At 30.5% G+C, this 19823-nt stretch overlaps 1 protein-coding gene across 4 annotated transcripts in view; it reads left to right on the forward strand.

Moving 5' to 3' along the window:
• Positions 1-19823, forward strand: part of LOC145319688 (protein kinase C-binding protein NELL1-like) — a 152258-nt gene that overhangs the window by 55943 nt on the left and 76492 nt on the right. For all 4 annotated transcript variants that reach the window (XM_080161974.1, XM_080161975.1, XM_080161976.1 and 1 more), the window contains exons 3-7: positions 9762-9965; positions 14798-14851; positions 15273-15333; positions 15817-15915; positions 16359-16446. In XM_080161974.1, coding sequence (XP_080018100.1) covers positions 9762-9965; positions 14798-14851; positions 15273-15333; positions 15817-15915; positions 16359-16446 — 506 coding nt within the window. The remainder of the gene's footprint in view (positions 1-9761; positions 9966-14797; positions 14852-15272; positions 15334-15816; positions 15916-16358; positions 16447-19823) is intronic.

A 19823-nucleotide genomic window follows, 5' to 3' on the forward strand; every position in this document is an offset into this window, starting at 1 on the left:
GACAATGGACAATAATACTTATTTATGCGTATAATTCTGCCTTTGGTAGGTTGAAAGAATCCAATATATATCTGTAATGATCTTAGCAAAATATTCCCCACAATTCATTTTATGTCAAATTATATTTTTGGATTGTTATATATAGTTAAATATATGCAACATATATTACTATTCTAATAATTATCTTCCCAGAGAGAGAGAGGGGACAATGTGCTGTTTATTACAAAGGTCCCCAAAGTTTTATAATAACGTTTTCTTATGCGTTAACTTAACAACTTTGGGGACTTTAGTGAATTCTGATTGGTTTGTTTATTAAGTAGAGAAGTAGAGTGTTCAAACGTTTCAACCACTAATTTTTATCTACAGAAGGGGAAATTTTGTGTATCATCATAGATGGTTGCATTAACTCCTAGCATATTGTCTGGATCTACTGCAGTTCACGGTAAAATATTGCTGGTAACGAATATTGCCAAAAATCTATGAATTTTAAAGGCTGCTAGCTGCCAAATGGCTGAACGTACAGATCATGCCTGCACACTGTTTTAAGCGGCATAAGAAGGCCTACCAATAATCTGGAATAGCCATAAATCAATAATGCAGAATTATCTCGCAGTGCAGAGAAATGCGCGAAAAGATTTTCCTGTGCATCATTGGATCTTGGCTATTCCAGATTATTTGTAGGCCATCTTATACCGCTAAAAATGGTGTGCGGGTATGATCTGTACGTTCAGCCGTTCGGCAGCTAGCAGCCTTTAAAATTCATAGATTTTTAGCAATATTCGTTACCAGCAATATTTTACCGTGAACTGCAGTAGATCCTATTGTCTTATCCCTTAAAATCCCTGTTCCCTTTCAAATTATTTCTTATGTTGATATGATAACAGCATAAAACTATGGTGTCCCCATCCTCCCTGATGACTGCATAACAAAATTGTTATTCCTACTAATTAGAAATTTTTTTTAAAAATGAAGTATTTTTACGTCACTGATGATAGCATTTTTAATTACATTATCAACCATTCACCAAATTAGGCTTTTACAAAAATGAAAAAAATATTAAAACCTGAGGAGGCTGTGAGCAATTGTTTGTAAATTACACTGGTACCCAAAGTTTTAAAAAATGGTTCCTACTGCTACTAAGTCAGATGCGCGACGTAAATAATCAAAGTGGGGGGAATGCATTGGCCCAAAAACAGGAGCAACTCGTTACCAAGCTTAGTTGGGACTTCTCAGACAAAGGTCGTGCATCTCAGAGAGTTGGTTGTCTGATGGGCGAATGGACGCTTTACACCGCAATCATAAGCGGAGTATGTTTCAAGGTGCGTGGAGATAGGTCTAACAACTTTTAGGTTCTTTTATTAAATCTTGACTGAGCTGTACAGTGTACAAATCTCCAGTGTCAAATTTGAGTTTTTTTTAGACTAAATATCACTTTATTTCATGGAAGTCCCAATTAATCTAATATCTAAATAATAAGAAGTAGGTTCAAAGTTAATCACATTAGGACAGACGGACAGACAGACAAAGTGAGTTTTAGAGTAGCTTCGCTTGTAAAGAAAACTAAGGATTGGACTGTTTATTACACTATTCCTTACATTCTTATAATAGCGTTTTCTTTTTTGTTGACTTTTATATATATTGCTTGGTAAGTTAAGTGTCCAAGCGTTTCAACCACTAACTATAATCTAAAGAAGGAGTAATTTTGTGTTTTATCATTGGGGATGTACATTGTACATCAATTTATCGGTCATTGTCTTATCCCTTTAGTTCCCTGGGATTACGTCATTGATGATGGTATAGTTGAACACATATGGGAATTACTGAATAAATATTTGTATGTCTTTCTTTTATTTTATAAATTACACCTTTTACAGTTAGGGAGTTGAATCCATTTTTATAGAAGCAGAAACATAATCTATGATTATGGTTTGGACCCTCTAAAACTGTAATCTACCTTTCTACATTCCCCTCTCTTGGTGAAGATATCTTCAACGTCAATACGATTTTTGAAATGTTAGATTCTACTTTCCCTTCTCTTGGTGAAGATATCTTCAACGCCGATACGATTTTTGAAATGTAAGATTCCACTTTCCCCTCTCTTGGTGAAGATATCTTCAACTCCGATACGATTTTTGAAATTTAAGATTCCACTTTCCCCTCTCTTGGTGAAGATATCTTCAACTCCGATACGATTTTTGAAATTTAAGATTCCACTTTCCCCTCTCTTGGTGAAGATATCTTCAACAAGAGAGACAAAAGTGGAATCTTATATTTCAAAAATCGTATCGGCGTTGAAGATATCTTCACCAAGAGAGGGGAAAGTGGAAGGGTAGATTACAGTTTTAGAGGGTCCAAACCATAATCATAGATTATATTTCTGCTTCTATAAAAATGGATTCAACTCCCTAACTGTTTTAGATATATTATACACACAGTTCTTGCACTTTTTTTTCTAGAATCAAAGCTACTGTATAATTCACTTTGTCTGTCCTTCAGTACTTTAGTCCGTAAAGCTATGGGAGAGATGGGATGTTATCAGCTGCTATTTAAGATGTACTGCTGATTTTCTTTTGTGAAGATACCCATTAAAAAACTGCGTCCAGTATACAACTTTGTCCGTCGGTCTGTCGGTCACTCTACACAAAAGGTATTGCTAATTTACATGTAAAGGGTTTTGTGATTTTCACATAACAACTGTTCTATAACTCTCTTTGTCCATTTGCCCATCCATGAGTTTTTTTTTACTTTTTTCTACTAATTACTGTTGTCATCCTTGTTTTACATGCAGAGCTATTTTATATATTTTAGAAGCCTCTAGGGGCACTTAAGGTAGGAGGGGGAAAAGTCGACCTCATCCCATTTTAAATTTGAATGTTATAGGGTGGAAGACACCCTCCCCAAAAATAGTTTAAAACCTTCCCAGGACCTATAAGAAGCTTCACTGTAAAGGAGAACAATATCGGTTCAGCGGTTAGCGAGATCCTTCGGGACAGATAAAAAACGCTTACTACTTTATATAATAGGATTTATTGTAGACTGTTTGTAAGATATACTATCTACCTGAACCTTCCTTTTTGAATGCCCGTAGCTTATTGTAAAAGGGACGGTCAGACGGACATACATAGTTATAAAGTAAATGCACTACAACAATACTATTAATAGTTGAAAGTAATCTGAAAAGTATTTTTCCATTATCCCCAGGGAGGGAGGGGACATTGGGATGTTTATTATACTAGTCCCAGATGTTTTATGATAACGTTTCCTCAATCGTTGGCCGAACACTTTTATTGAAATTTGATTGTTGGATTTATTTAGCTGATTGTCCAACCACTAATTGTAATCTACAGAATGGGGTAATTTTTTGTATCATCATTGGGGGTGTACAACAATTTATCGGCCATTGTCTTATCCCTGTAGGTCCCTGATTATCCCCATATCTGAATCAACCAGGTGCGTGCACAAGATTTTATCAGGGGGAGTGTAAAAAGCAGAGTTAGGGGGAAGGGGGTTAGGGCGTGTATTGTAGATTAAAAGGTGGTTTTGGTTAAGAGAATTTTCCCAGGGAGTAAGGGAGGGGACAATGGTCAATTAATTCAATTTAAGAGTATTTGCTGAAAGACCTTGAAATCAAGATTAATCCAGAAAATATGGAGGAAATTGTAAAGGGAGAGTTAATACAATACAGAAAACTCTAAAATAAGAAGAAAGTTCCAAGAAAAAAGCATTCATTTGAAAATTATATTATTAGCACATCAGACTGACGTAACCATTCTGAAATTAATAACTAGAAAAGTCTCCCTGGAACCCATTCAACCCATAGCTCCATAACCCAAAATTTAATTGGATTCTTAGATTGTTTATTAAACAAATATCACAATAAGGTTTTATCTATGAAATGATATTTTCTGGAGAGAAAAAAATTGTTAAAACCAGCAACATCATAACAAATTCAGTTTATTGATACTTGTCTACAATATTCAAAACTAACAAACGAGTTAGCGGCATTTTGTGCGCTAATACCCAAAGTCAGTCAGAAACTGCTAAATTCTTGCACATTCCCTTTAAGCCAGTACCCAAAGTCTGATACTCCTAAAAATTGAATATTCGATCCATTGTCTCCTCCCTTACTCCCTGGAACTTTCCTGTAGGGTAATGAAAAAACAAGGGTATAAAAAAACATTCGCACGTCCCTGCAGTGAACTATAAGAGGATATAATTTGCTGGGTCTAGCAAAACTTTTTTCTCTCTTTTCTTTAGCGATAATTGGTCAACTTTGTGTAGAAAATGAGTTAATTTAGACTTCTTTAATCCAAGGATGTAATAGGATAAGACAATGGCCGATAAATTGATATACACTCCCAATGATAGTATACAAAATTGCCCCTTCTGTATATTAAAACTAGTGGTCGAAACGTTTGAACACTTGAATTCGTGAATCAACCAATCAAAATTCACTCAAGTCCCCAAAGTTGTTACCTGAACGAATAAGAAAAAGTTATTTTAATACTTTGGGGACTACTAATACTTTGTGATAAAGCCCATACTAAAAAATCATGTATCTATTATATCATGGAAAATTTGAGTCTATGCTATGCATGTCTTTTAGATTTATCATTGTCAATACTACAAAACTTTTTTTCAGAAAGTTCAGCTTTCTATAACTAGGGTCGGTTCGTACGTCCGTCCTTCCGGAACGGATAGCTTTTTACGTTAATTTAGGCATATTATAATTGATTTCAAATTTTGCTTGGTGATTTCTATAGGAGTTAGGTACGAATTAGAAAGCGTAGCGGCTCTATAATTGTTACCAGAATGTCCCTACGTCCATTAATAATATGATGATTTTTAACTTTTTGGCCCTTTTGAAATTATCATTCTTTGATTTTAATTTGATTTAATATAGTGTCAAAGACTACTTTAGATTATAAGTGTTGTAAATAAAAAAATTATAAAATAAATTAGGTTAGGCTTTTTCACTTATTTTTTTTTGTACTAATATAGTTACAAAACTATGTTAATAATTATATTAAAAATTTGAATTATTTCTTTATAAATGTAAATCGAATATGCAGAAGTTGAATAACAAGCACAAATTTATCCAAGAATAGCGCAGATAATACAAATGAACATTTTTATATTATAGTACATTTAAAAGGAGAGGAAAATAGCAAATAGTATTTTTAAATTGTTCAGAGTCGAAAAACAAGTATTAATTGCTATAAGGCAATTATAATTTATCATTCTACTTTTTATTAAATCTGTCAATTTATAAGAAAGATAAAATCATGCTGCTTGACGTGTTGAGGAGGAATAACGGACATACATTATTTGAAAAGAGTAGCTGCGCTGCTAAAATGTAAATGGTTAAAAGAAATGTGTACAACAGAATTCACATGACATTAAATATTTAGCACAATAAGGCTTCTCAATATTAGAGTTAGGAATAATAATTTGTAGAGTAATCCTTGACATCATATCATTTTCTAAATCTCTTTTGCTTTTTTCCTCCAAATTCAGTTCTCGACAGGAACTTTTAGAGAAAGGAAAAAAGCATTTTAGTTAGCTAAATAATTTCAAGGAAAATCCTAAAACTGTTCAATATATGCTTCTTTAAAAACTAGACATTCCTAAGTTTAAATCCAGTGGAAATGATTCAGATTTAGAGACATACTGGATAATGCTTACTATATTAATTGTGTGTGAATTCATTCTATCAATTATAACTCTAATAGCTCCAATATATTTCTTGTCCTAGTACTTAAGTGAATAACGTTTTACTTATGAAATACAATTGTAATAATTACTATGGCTATTAAGAACCTGGATTTTTATAATTACAAGCTGGTTTTATATAATTTTGTTGTATGGGCATCATTTTTTTACCATGTGGTATAGTTATTTATCGCATGGTATTATAGTCATCTTTCTGTAGATTTTAAATGAAAAATTTTAAGATTTAAACAAAACTAGTATTGATTCTATGATTTTTATTTTAACATTCTTGGAAAATTGTCCATATATAATACTATGATTTTTCAGTATGGTCGAAAACCGGTTCTGAGCCCCACTGAAAAATCATGTATTGTATCATATTATAGAAAATTTTCATAAAAAGTAAAATTCAAATTGTACGATTACTCCCTGTAAAACAGGGGCCACGAAAACTTTAATCCATCTTATTATTTGAATTTTACTATCAGCGTAAAACTGTCTAATATATAATGCGATAAATAATTATTCTTCTTAATTCTTGTCATACGATAAAGTTCACATTATCGGTCTACAATCTACATACAAAAAATTTGCATATTTGCATTTAAGTAAATGATTATAATTATTATGTGTGCATATGACTAATTCAATTTATTATTATTTAATGTATTTGTTTAATAGAATCAAAAAAAATGCGGGGAAATGCTGTCGGACAGCTTAATAATGGCGGCTATTACATGGTTTTCTTTAAATAGCATTTTTATCTAAATATTATTTTTTCATCAATAACTATTTTTAGATGAAGTTTTTAAAAAGATTTTTTGGAATTTTTCTGGGAATTTTTGAGCTTAGCTCCCCAATAACAGATTAAAACCTGTAAAGCAGGGGGGGGGGGGGGGCATTAGACTGTAATATAATTAGAGGTGATTTCTCTTGGGATGGTTGTGGTATCCTCCCCCAAAGAAATTAAAAACCGTCCCTTTACCTATAAGAAGCTTCAGGAAAACCATATCAGTTCAGTAGTTATTGAGATCCTTTGCTACAGACAAAAAAGCTTACTACTTTATATAATTGGATATATGCATAAGAAATTTAAAGAAAGAGAGTAATAATTAAGTCGTTTGAAGGTGGTCGTCCATTTGATGGTTGTAGAGAAAAACTAGACCCACTGTCAACATTATTTGATGGTTGTTGAGAAAAACTAGACCCCACTGTCAACATTATTTGATGGTTGTTGAGAAAAACTAGACCAACTGTCAACATTATTTGATGGTTGTTGTGAAAAACTAGACCCCACTGTCAACATTATTTGATGGTTGTTGAGAAAAACTAGACCCACTTTCAACATTATTTGATGGTTGTTGAGAAAAACTAGACCCAATGTCAACATTATTTGATGGTTGTTGAGAAACACTAGACCTACTGTCAACATTATTTATGGACAAGTGTTTACAGATTGTGTGTGTGTGTGTGTGTGTGTGTGTAGGTGTGTGTGTTTAAACAAGGAAGTAATTTTCATATTTAGCTCAGCATTAGAACCGTTTGACAGTTTTCCTAATAATGCATCATAGTCAAGCCCACCTCCCTCTCCACCTTGGATTAAAAATATTGAAATAGATAGGGAAGGATGGCGGGTTATTTTTGTGTGAGTAAATTGCTAGGATATAGGCAACGCGGGATTAGGGCCTCCGGAGGGGTTAGGCAAAAAGAAAAATGTCACCCTGCTACCACTTTTTTCGATTTATCTTAAAAGGAATAAATGACATGAAGTTCTTTAAAGTGTAATGAAAAGTTACCTCAGAAACAAAAAAACTGTAGAGCTTCGTTTATTTTTTAAAATCTGTGTTTCTGTGTGTGTGTGAGTGGTGATAACATGAATGATTGAGTGTGTTTATGATTTTGTGTATGTTTGTGTGTGTGTGTGTGTTTGTGTGTGTTTGTGTGTGTGTGTGTGTGTTAGTGTGTGTATGTGTGTGTGTGTGTTTGTGTGTGATAGGGGTTGACAAGACATGGCTATTTAAATATAAATTGGCATTTACACATCGATAATATTCTACATACAATAGACATACAAAATTAAACCACAAGATTAGTGCTTTTAAAAAAGTCATTTAAAGTCAGTTAGCCGAGGATCTTTAGTGATCAGTGACCCTCAGTTATGATAAACACAACTAACCCTTATGATTATTAGTTGAAAAATTTGTATAACACAATCGAGATTTATTAAAGTCCCCAAAGTTATAATTCAAAGAATAAAATGATTTGTTCTTAAAACTTTGGAGTCCAGAGGTGAATTCTTATTTGCCTTACTAAAATCAGTTTGCCTCACTAAAATCAGTGAGGCTAACTGAAAATTTAGAGGGGATAATTTAGGAGGGGGTATTTACCCCTCCCCCCCCAAAAAAAAAAATTTGGGGGGTAAATACCCCCCCAAAATTTACCTCACTAAAATTTTAGTGAGCCAAACTGATTTTAGTGAGGCAAAAGTTTTTTTAAGAATTCACCTCAGTATAATTCAAAGGCTAGCTTTTTATTTCAAATGCATAAGTTTTCATAAATATTGATCTTGTTAATTAATTGATTGAAAAATGATTTAAAATTGTTGAATTCTAGTATATCTATTTAAGATGTTAGAAAAAGTCTCTTAACTTGTTTTAACAACTTTTTTCCATCTCTAATCACAAGGTTTTGTCTTTGGTGTACCTTGCCTGACGCATATTATCAATTTACAAGGGTCGTAATTTTAATTAATTATTTAATTTGGGTGTTTAATATTGTAACTGAAGCAAATAGGGAAAAGAGTGTGTTAAAATAGGAAAATAGCCTAAAACTATCCCCGGACATATGGTTGAACTTCAGTTTCAAGTGAGTTTGTATGGGACAAAAAAAAAACCTACTACTTTATATAAAGGGTGTGCAAAAAAAATGTTACGCATACCGTTAGAACCGCTATGAACTCTATTTTTTTGGAAATATAAGAACGGTTCCTGTGCTACAAATAATCTAGGAGCCAGATAGTAAAATGTCCCAAAATTTACTCGCAAGTCAAGTTTTAAGTCAATTGGGACATTTTAACACATAGCTCCTAAACTATGCGTAGCACAGGAATCGTTTTTTTATATTTCCTAAAAATATACTATAAGCGGTTCTAACGGTATTCGTATTCTTTTTCTACTATTAACACAAGCCGCGCAATTTCAATTTAAAAAATGACCGCATTTTTTTTTGCACACCCTTTAATATGCGATTTTAATAATTTGATAGTATGATACTCGTGTGGATGTGAATACACACCTTTGACTTTTTGGTACGTGTGGCTACTTTTTTACTGGGCATGGACACAAATTCTGTATAATTTTTATGTTGTTATTCTATCAACAATGCATTTATGTCATTTTGCTAAATGTTTGTAGTAATGTCCACTCTAATATCTGGAAAAATGCAGGGAGAGAGGGGACATTAGGATGTTTATTACACAAGTCCCCAAGGTTTTATAATAACGTTTTCTTTTTTAATGAATTTTGATTGGTTGGTACATTAAGTTGATGTTTAAACCACTACTTGTAATCTACAGAAGGGGTAATTTTGTATATCGTCATTGAAGATTTATCAGCTATTGTCTTTCACCTTTAGATCCCTGGAAAAAATTATAATAGCTTAGTAATAATATGACATCCAGATCCATATGATTATGTTTTTAGTTTTACAATGAAAATCAAACATGACAATACATATATGTTCGGATTGCAGTACGTATTTAAATAATTTCTTTGCTATTAAAAGGACTCTCCACAGAAAGGCTAGTTTCCAACTAGTGGCTGTCTGTATATAAACTTCAATTAAATTATAATAATGTCTGTTTTGTGAATTTTTAATAATGATACCTATCCATAATTCGTTAGGCTTTAAAGACACACGTTGTACTATTATATTTCTAATTACTTAGATCCATAACTTGAAAAATATTATAATTTATAAACATTTTATGTTATAGTTTTTATTTACAGTATTGTTCTTATGAATTGATTTTCATATGTTTTTTTTTTCAGATTACACCCTTTCTCCTTCAACCTCAAATATTGTTGATGAAACCTCCTCCAAACCTTCCTGGAGGTCGCAGCAGGACCAGGGTTCCCACCAGCCGCCTCAAGTTCCTAGCTCCGACGCCTGGAGGACCCACCAGGATCCATCAGCCTCCAGAATTCAGCTGGATCTTGTTAGTTCTTTAAATCTTCATAATACTTCTTTTTCTGGTAAGTTCTAGTTTTTAGAATTATGAAATTTTTTGAGTATTTGTATTCGGGAAGAAGCTTATAGTGTCTATAAAAAAGATGTCATACAATACAAATGACCAATAATAGGCCAGTATACATTTTACCAATGGTCAGTGGTGGGTTTATTGATTGTCCAATTTACACAGTGTACATTTGTATATATGGGTTTTTCTCGAGTTTTTATATATATATCTAAAAAATAATTCTTTATAAAAAAAAGAGAAACCAAATAATTTCTTGAAACAAAATGTTATTTAAACTTTTTGAAGCAGTATTTACAAAATACATTACTTAGATAAGATTACTTGAGGACGAAGGACGTGCAATAAACGCACTTTCAAAACAATTTTTAAAATAAATAAAAAGTACTTTGTAGCGTATTTTATTACATAGGGAAATGAATTTGTTATTGTATTGAAATTTTTTTTTAATTGCTATGTGCAACAGTGCACTAATTAATTAAAAAATGAAATCAATATGAATGCAAAAATATAATATGCATATTTTTCTAAGTTTAAATAATACAGGGCGATTCAAAAATCTTATTAACAAAAACAAAGAGTTTCAAAGACATCCAATGGTAGGGTAGAGTAGGGTAAGGAAGGGGGGCTAATATAAAGAAAGATCCCCCTCTCCTGATAAGAAAATATGGTCTACTATTCTACACCCTGTATTTGTATAGTTCATATTATATTATTATAATATGGTCTACTATTCTACACCCTGTATTTGTACTGTTTATATTTTATTATTATAATATGGTCTACTATTCTACACCCTGTATTTGTACAGTTCATATTATATTATTATAATATGGTCTACTATTCTACACCCTGTATTTGTACTGTTTATATTTTATTATTATAATATGGTCTACTATTCTACACCCTGTATTTGTACAGTTTATTTTATATTATTATAATATGGTCTACTATTCTACACCCTGTATTTGTACTGTTTATATTTTATTATTATAATATGGTCTACTATTCTACACCCTGTATTTGTACTGTTTATATTATATTATTATAATATGGTCTACTATTCTACACCCTGTATTTGTACTGTTTATATTTTATTATTATAATATGGTCTACTATTCTACACCCTGTATTTGTACAGTTTATTTTATATTATTATAATATGGTCTACTATTCTACACCCTGTATTTGTACTGTTTATATTTTATTATTATAATATGGTCTACTATTCTACACCCTGTATTTGTACAGTTTATATTTTATTATTATAATATGGTCTACTATTCTACACCCTGTATTTGTACAGTTTATATTTTATTATTATAATATGGTCTACTATTCTACACCCTGTATTTGTACTGTTTATATTTTATTATTATAATATGGTCTACTATTCTACACCCTGTATTTGTACAGTTTATATTTTATTATTATAATATGGTCTACTATTCTACACCCTGTATTTGTACTGTTTATATTTTATTATTATAATATGGTCTACTATTCTACACCCTGTATTTGTACAGTTTATATTTTATTATTATAATATGGTCTACTATTCTACACCCTGTATTTGTACAGTTTATATTTTATTATTATAATATGGTCTACTATTCTACACCCTGTATTTGTACTGTTTATATTTTATTATTATAATATGGTCTACTATTCTGCACCCTGTATTTTTACTGTTTATATTTTATTATTATAAAATGGTCTACTATTCTACACCCTGTATTTGTACTGTTCATATTTTATTATTATAATATGGACTACTATTCTACACCCTGTATTTGTACAGTTTATATTTTATTATTATAATATGGTCTACTATTCTACACCCTGTATTTGTACTGTTTATATTTTATTATTTTAATATGGTCTACTATTCTACACCCTGTATTTGTATAGTCTATATTATATTATTATAATATGGTCTACTATTCTACACCCTGTATTTGTACAGTTTATATTGTATTATTATAATATGGACTACTATTCTACACCCTGTATTTGTACTGTTTATATTTTATTATTATAATATGGTCTACTATTCTACACCCTGTATTTGTACTGTTTATATTTTATTATTATAATATGGTCTACTATTCTATACCCTGTATTTGTACAGTTCATATTATATTATTATAATATGGTCTACTATTCTACACCCTGTATTTGTACTGTTTATATTTTATTATTATAATATGGTCTACTATTCTACACCCTGTATTTGTACAGTTTATTTTATATTATTATAATATGGTCTACTATTCTACACCCTGTATTTGTACTGTTTATATTTTATTATTATAATATGGTCTACTATTCTACACCCTGTATTTGTACAGTTTATATTTTATTATTATAATATGGTCTACTATTCTACACCCTGTATTTGTACAGTTTATATTTTATTATTATAATATGGTCTACTATTCTACACCCTGTATTTGTACTGTTTATATTTTATTATTATAATATGGTCTACTATTCTACACCCTGTATTTGTACAGTTTATATTTTATTATTATAATATGGTCTACTATTCTACACCCTGTATTTGTACTGTTTATATTTTATTATTATAAAATGGTCTACTATTCTACACCCTGTATTTGTACTGTTCATATTTTATTATTATAATATGGACTACTATTCTACACCCTGTATTTGTACTGTTTATATTTTATTATTATAATATGGACTACTATTCTATACCCTGTATTTGTACTGTTTATTTTATATTATTATAATATGGACTACTATTCTACACCCTGTATTTGTACTGTTTATTTTATATTATTATAATATGGACTACTATTCTACACCCTGTATTTGTACTGTTTATATTTTATTATTATAATATGGACTACTATTCTACACCCTGTATTTGTACTGTTTATATTTTATTATTTTAATATGGTCTACTATTCTACACCCTGTATTTGTATAGTCTATATTATATTATTATAATATGGTCTACTATTCTACACCCTGTATTTGTACAGTTTATATTGTATTATTATAATATGGACTACTATTCTACACCCTGATTTGTACTGTTTATATTATATTATTATAATGTGGTCTACTATTCTACACCCTGTATTTGTACAGTTTATATTTCATTATTACAATATGGACTACTATTCTATACCCTGTATTTGTACTGTTTATTTTATATTATTATAATATGGACTACTATTCTACACCCTGTATTTGTACTGTTTATATTTTATTATTATAATATGGACTACTATTCTACACCCTGTATTTGTACTGTTTATATTTTATTATTATAATATGGACACTATTCTACACCCTGTATTTGTACAGTTTATATTGTATTATTATAATATGGACTACTATTCTACACCCTGATTTGTACTGTTTATATTATATTATTATAATGTGGTCTACTATTCTACACCCTGTATTTGTACTGTTTATATTTTATTATTATAATATGGACACTATTCTATACCCTGTATTTGTACTGTTTATTTTATATTATTATAATATGGACTACTATTCTACACCCTGTATTTGTACTGTTTATATTTTATTATTATAATATGGACTACTATTCTATACCCTGTATTTGTACTGTTTATTTTATATTATTATAATATGGTCTACTATTCTACACCCTGTATTTGTACAGTTTATATTTTATTATTATAATATGGTCTACTATTCTACACCCTGTATTTGTACTGTTTATATTTTATTATTATAATATGGTCTACTATTCTACACCCTGTATTTGTACAGTTTATATTTTATTATTATAATATGGTCTACTATTCTACACCCTGTATTTGTACAGTTTATATTTTATTATTATAATATGGTCTACTATTCTACACCCTGTATTTGTACTGTTTATATTTTATTATTATAATATGGTCTACTATTCTACACCCTGTATTTTTACTGTTTATATTTTATTATTATAAAATGGTCTACTATTCTACACCCTGTATTTGTACTGTTCATATTTTATTATTATAATATGGACTACTATTCTACACCCTGTATTTGTACAGTTTATATTTTATTATTATAATATGGTCTACTATTCTACACCCTGCATTTGTACTGTTTATATTTTATTATTTTAATATGGTCTACTATTCTACACCCTGTATTTGTATAGTCTATATTATATTATTATAATATGGTCTACTATTCTACACCCTGTATTTGTACAGTTTATATTGTATTATTATAATATGGACTACTATTCTACACCCTGATTTGTACTGTTTATATTATATTATTATAATGTGGTCTACTATTCTACACCCTGTATTTGTACAGTTTATATTTCATTATTACAATATGGACTACTATTCTATACCCTGTATTTGTACTGTTTATTTTATATTATTATAATATGGACTACTATTCTACACCCTGTATTTGTACTGTTTATATTTTATTATTATAATATGGACACTATTCTACACCCTGTATTTGTACAGTTTATATTGTATTATTATAATATGGACTACTATTCTACACCCTGATTTGTACTGTTTATATTATATTATTATAATGTGGTCTACTATTCTACACCCTGTATTTGTACTGTTTATATTTTATTATTATAATATGGACACTATTCTATACCCTGTATTTGTACTGTTTATTTTATATTATTATAATATGGACTACTATTCTACACCCTGTATTTGTACTGTTTATATTTTATTATTATAATATGGACTACTATTCTATACCCTGTATTTGTACTGTTTATTTTATATTATTATAATATGGACTACTATTCTACACCCTGTATTTGTACTGTTTATATTTCAGGTTTGGAATATATGGCCGGGCCTCACTATTCCACTCCAGCTTTGCATTTTATAGGTATAATAATATTTTTAGATGTAAACCTCATCTTTAGGTCATTGTTTCGATATGAATTTTGTGACTTTTGTGAAGTTACCCTCAATCTAAAAAATTAATTTTTCTTTGAAATGAAGAGTCTTCACATAACTCTAAAAAGTAACAGGATGTCAGTGCTGAAGTGAACCGCTAAAGCGATATGGTTTTCCTTTACAGTGAAGCTTCTTATGGGTTCTGGAAAGATTTATAAATATTTTGGAGAGTGTATCACCACCTTAAACGGAGAATTTACCCCCTCCCAAAAAATCTTTTTTCAAGTGACCTTAGAGGCCTCTAGCGGGCGTGTCTAAATAATAAAAGATTCAAAAATTCAATTTAATTTTTCACTACCACTTAGTATATTGTATTTACCCTTATGTAAAAATATTAATCTATGTTTTAGGAAACAATCGTAGTATTTATTTTGATTCTCAAACCAGAGACAGTTTTTTATCTATAGTCAGGTAAAAAAAATAAATCTATTGTATAAAGTAGTAAGTTTTTTTCTGTAGATTAAGATTTCGATAAATTCTGAACCGATTGAGTTCTCCATTTTATTGAAGCTTTTTATAAGTCCTTAAGTGGTTTTATTTCATCACCTTTAAAATCTTTCAAATCGGGTAACGGAAGGGTTTAAAGAGTCCCGCAGGGTTATTTTTTTTCTTTGGTTAGTTTTATTTTGGAACATATGTACTTAACCTATAAAAAAGTTATTCAAAATAGAAAAAGAGTTAGTCAATAGATTGTTAATTAGATAAATGAGTAATATAACCTTTTTGAAACATTTTTAAAAGCGAATCTTTACTTTTTTTTTAAAAATGCGCGGTATAGATCTATTCTACAAGTACACAACAAGAACAAACTTCTTTGAAGTAACTTATTTCTTTAAAATCATAAGAAATTGAGAAAATACATTTTTAGAAATTAATTGTTATGTTTAATTTCAGAAATACCAAAGAGTTTACTTTAACGGTGTCTATTCGTCAGTTGAAGCACAATACTGGCTCCATTATAGCTTTAACCTTTGGAAAGCTCAGTGCTTATAGGTAAATATTTTCAAGTATTGCTTCGAATCCGATTAATATCCGTTGGATTAGAACCGGTTCAAAACGATACTGATAAAACAATAAAACAAGGAAAATTATGTCCATTGTAGCAAAGCTTTCCGAAAAATTACAACAGCCCAAGAAATATCGTAAAGAAATACTTCATTTAACCCTTTATTGTATTTCCTTTTAAGACAGCTATTAGATAGCTGGTTAGGTTAAGCAAAGTTATTTTTTAGCTAGGTTGATTGATCAATTGCAGAGGTTAGGCTCCTGCAAGGATAGCTTTCCAAATTTGAAGAATAAGTTTATATATTTTATTAAAATTTTTCAATTTTTTTTCTATTATTCCTATGTTCTGACATAAAGTGAAAAACCAATGGACTATAAACTAATAATATTCATTTCCAATAAAAATAATTTCAAAAATGTTCAATTTTTAGGTATTTAGAGATCCAGTCAAGTGGACGAAGAAATGAATTACGCTTACTCTATTGGCCAAAATATGCAGTGTCGCATTTAGATGTTCAGGTAAACCTATTATGATTAGCCTAGTAGCTTACTCTATTGGCTAAAATATGCAGTGTCGCATTTAAATGTTCAGGTAGTTTACTCTATTAGCCAAAATATGCAGTGTCGCATTTAGATGTTCAGGTAAGCCTATTATGATTAGTCTAGTAGCTTACTCTATTGGCAAAAAAAGATTTACAAATTATTTAACAATGGTATATTTTGTTATTGCAGAAAAAGATTATAAATAGTACTTTTTATCTCGCATTCATTCTGAACATTTTCCAGCCAATAATTGAAAAATTCCTATTGTTTTCTTTTTCTAATTTTTCACCATGACCATAAGAATATAGTTTTTAGGATGCAATAGAAATGAAATACTCCCTTTTTGTTTCTCTATCACGCATAAATAAGTTATGTAGGATCTTATGATTAATTTCATTATTCAAACTAATAGAATTATTAGATTTTTAAAAAATCTTTTGTATATTAGAATATATATATATACAAAATAACTTTGATAACTAAAAACTGCCAAAAAATGCGGCTGCTGAGCTCTTTTAATTATAATATATAGTAGAAAAAAAGGGGATATTGGGATGTTTTTTATTACACTAGTCTTCAAAGTTTTATAATAATTTTTTTTTATGGTGGGCTTAACAGCTTTGGGGACTTTTAATGGATGTGTCTACACTAATTGTAATCTACAGAAGGGGTGATGTTGTGTATCATCATTGGGGTCGTACATCAATTTATCGGCCATCGCCTTATTCCTTTAGATCCCAGACCAGAGAGTCAGACCTTCTTTTCTTTTTATGCAATCTTTCCATTGATCTCCATTCATTACATGGCCAGAGTGTCTCATCAATTCCGCAATGTCGAGCATATTTGGAACTAGACACACAATCCATAAAACAAAAGTAACAGGATGTCCGTATGTGTGTGTGTGTGTGTGTGTGTATATGTCTGTCTGAACCAAAGTATCCCGCAAAACGCTGTACCGATATGGTTCTCATTGGTTTTACTTTACAAATAATATTGAAAATGGGGGGAGGGTTGAACTCCTCTCCTTCCCCCCCCCAAAAAAAAAACTCAAGTTCATATAGAGTTATATAGCACTAGTCGCCGGAAGGAAAAAGCAGTTTTTTGAAAGGGGCTATCTGAGATTATTACAGATTCTGATATAAACATATATAGACTAATGAAAAATGCAAAAAACGAAATTAAAAGCGTTCCTTCTTGGGAGAAAATCCGGGAAAAAGATTTTAGCTATTTTTAACCTAAAATTCACATTGACAAGCCTGCAAAAAATATACAGACATTTTTAAAATGACATTGCTCAGCACCTAGAAGTTGTAGAAAAATGCTACGCATACCATTGGAAAGCTTATAACCTCTAGTTTTCATAATAGTATATAACATTTTTGTACTATTATTAGTTTTTGAGTTTTCCTCTGAAGTATACACAAGTTTTAAAAATGCAGTTTTTTCTTGAGAATTTTTAGTTTGATACTTGTTACACAAACCTTTTTAAATTATATTACTTAACACCTTGGAGTTATAATTATTTTTAGTTATATAATTATTTTATATAGGTAAAATTTTATATTTTGGGTACTTTCAAGTTTAGCTTAATCAAAAATTGTCTTTGAAATATGTATAGTTTGTAGTAAAAACCAAGGAGGGAGGGGGGGGGGGAGTTTATACACTTATAGGAAATGAAATTCAGTATAAATTTTTGCCTTGGATGTTTTTGGGCTTGTTGTTAAAGTTATTAACCTTTTTGTAAAATCTCTAATATGATTAAATCTACCAGTAAAACTTTAAAAATTGAATTTTGGCACTTATCTTCTAGGGGCTAGTGGGTTAAAACAGCCCCCAAAACACTAAAATCTAAGGTCTGAGCTTATTTTTAGAGAATCATTTGATAACTATAACAACAAGTCCAAACAGCCAGGGCAAAATATGATAATGAGATATAATTTTAATGTTTAAGGGGTTGTTTTACCCCACTAGCCCAAGAAGAAAAGTGCCAAAATACAATCTTTAGTGGCTACTTATCTCAATTAGGAGAATAAATTTTAAATCTAAAAAAAAAATCTTGATATCTCTAAAAATAAGCTCAAGCCTTAAATTTTAGTGTTTTGGGGGGTGTTATATCCCACTGACTCGAAGAAGGAAAGTGACAAAATGAAATCTTTAGTGACTTTTTAGCTTAATTATGTAAAAAAAAGGTTACATTAACCCTTACAGATTGGGGGGGGGGGGGTCATATTGAACCCCCCTCTATTTTTTTAATGTCATTTTTTTTGTAGGTATGATAGAGAGTTGTGACTGCATGACTTTTTAAGTTTAGTAATTATACGTTGGCAAGAGTTGATTTTATTAGGATATCTGGTCTGTGTCGGTCGTGGTGTCCGGTCAAAGTCGGTTGGGTAGCACCAAAATTTAAAAAAAATTCTAAATAAATCTTAATTTCTACATTATGACTTTGTATATAAGGTAGAAACCTAAAATTTTTTTGGTGAATACTGAGATAACAATGACCTTATGAGAAAAGTGGTGTTATGACCGTTTGACCGCACCCTGACCGACTTTATGACCGATTTTTGTCCGGCTTTTACTACAGACATATATCATGAATATCGTGGCTTCTATTACAGCTAGAGACCTATAAATTTTTTTGGTAAATCCTTGAGCAATAACAAACAGATAAAAATATTAATTGGCACCACCAACCGCCGTTTTACCGCCGTAACCGCCGAAAATGGCGGTTTCCATTATTTGCTGTTTTTTGGCGATGATCAGAAAAAGTATTTTTTTTTGTTATGAAAAATAAAAGTTTGTCCTAAAATTTGGTCATCCTAGCTGCAAAATTGGCTGCTCTACAGCTGTTTTAAAATTTAGCGGCTGGCCGCTAAAAAGCGGCTAAGGAGCGGCCTGACCGCTATGACTAGAAAAAGTAATTTTCTCTAAAAATACACATAAACCACCAGAAAAAATTTTTACGTCTTTTTCTGTAACAGAAGCTGAGATAGAAGAGGGGGGTCAATATGACCCCCCCCCCCCCCCCCAATCTATTAAGGTGGGAATAGGGGCCCGATCTGTAAGGGTTAAAAGAATTGGCTTGATATCTCAAAAAATAAGCTCAGACTTAGATTTTAGTGTTTTGGGGGTTGTTTTAACCCACTAGCCCCTAGAAGATAAGTGCCAAAATTCAATTTTTAAAGTTTTCCTGGTAGATTTAATCATATAAGAGATTTTACAAAAAGGTTAATAAATTTAACAACAAGCCCAAAAACATCCAAGGCAAAAATTTATACTGAATTTCATTTCCTATAAGTGTATAAACTCCCCCCCCCCTCCCTCCTTGGTTCTTACTACAAACTATACACATT

The sequence above is a fragment of the Acartia tonsa genome, chromosome 5 (assembly GCF_053477335.1).
Source record: "Acartia tonsa isolate MP-2025a chromosome 5, ASM5347733v1, whole genome shotgun sequence".
Taxonomy (NCBI): Eukaryota; Metazoa; Arthropoda; class Copepoda; order Calanoida; family Acartiidae; genus Acartia; species Acartia tonsa.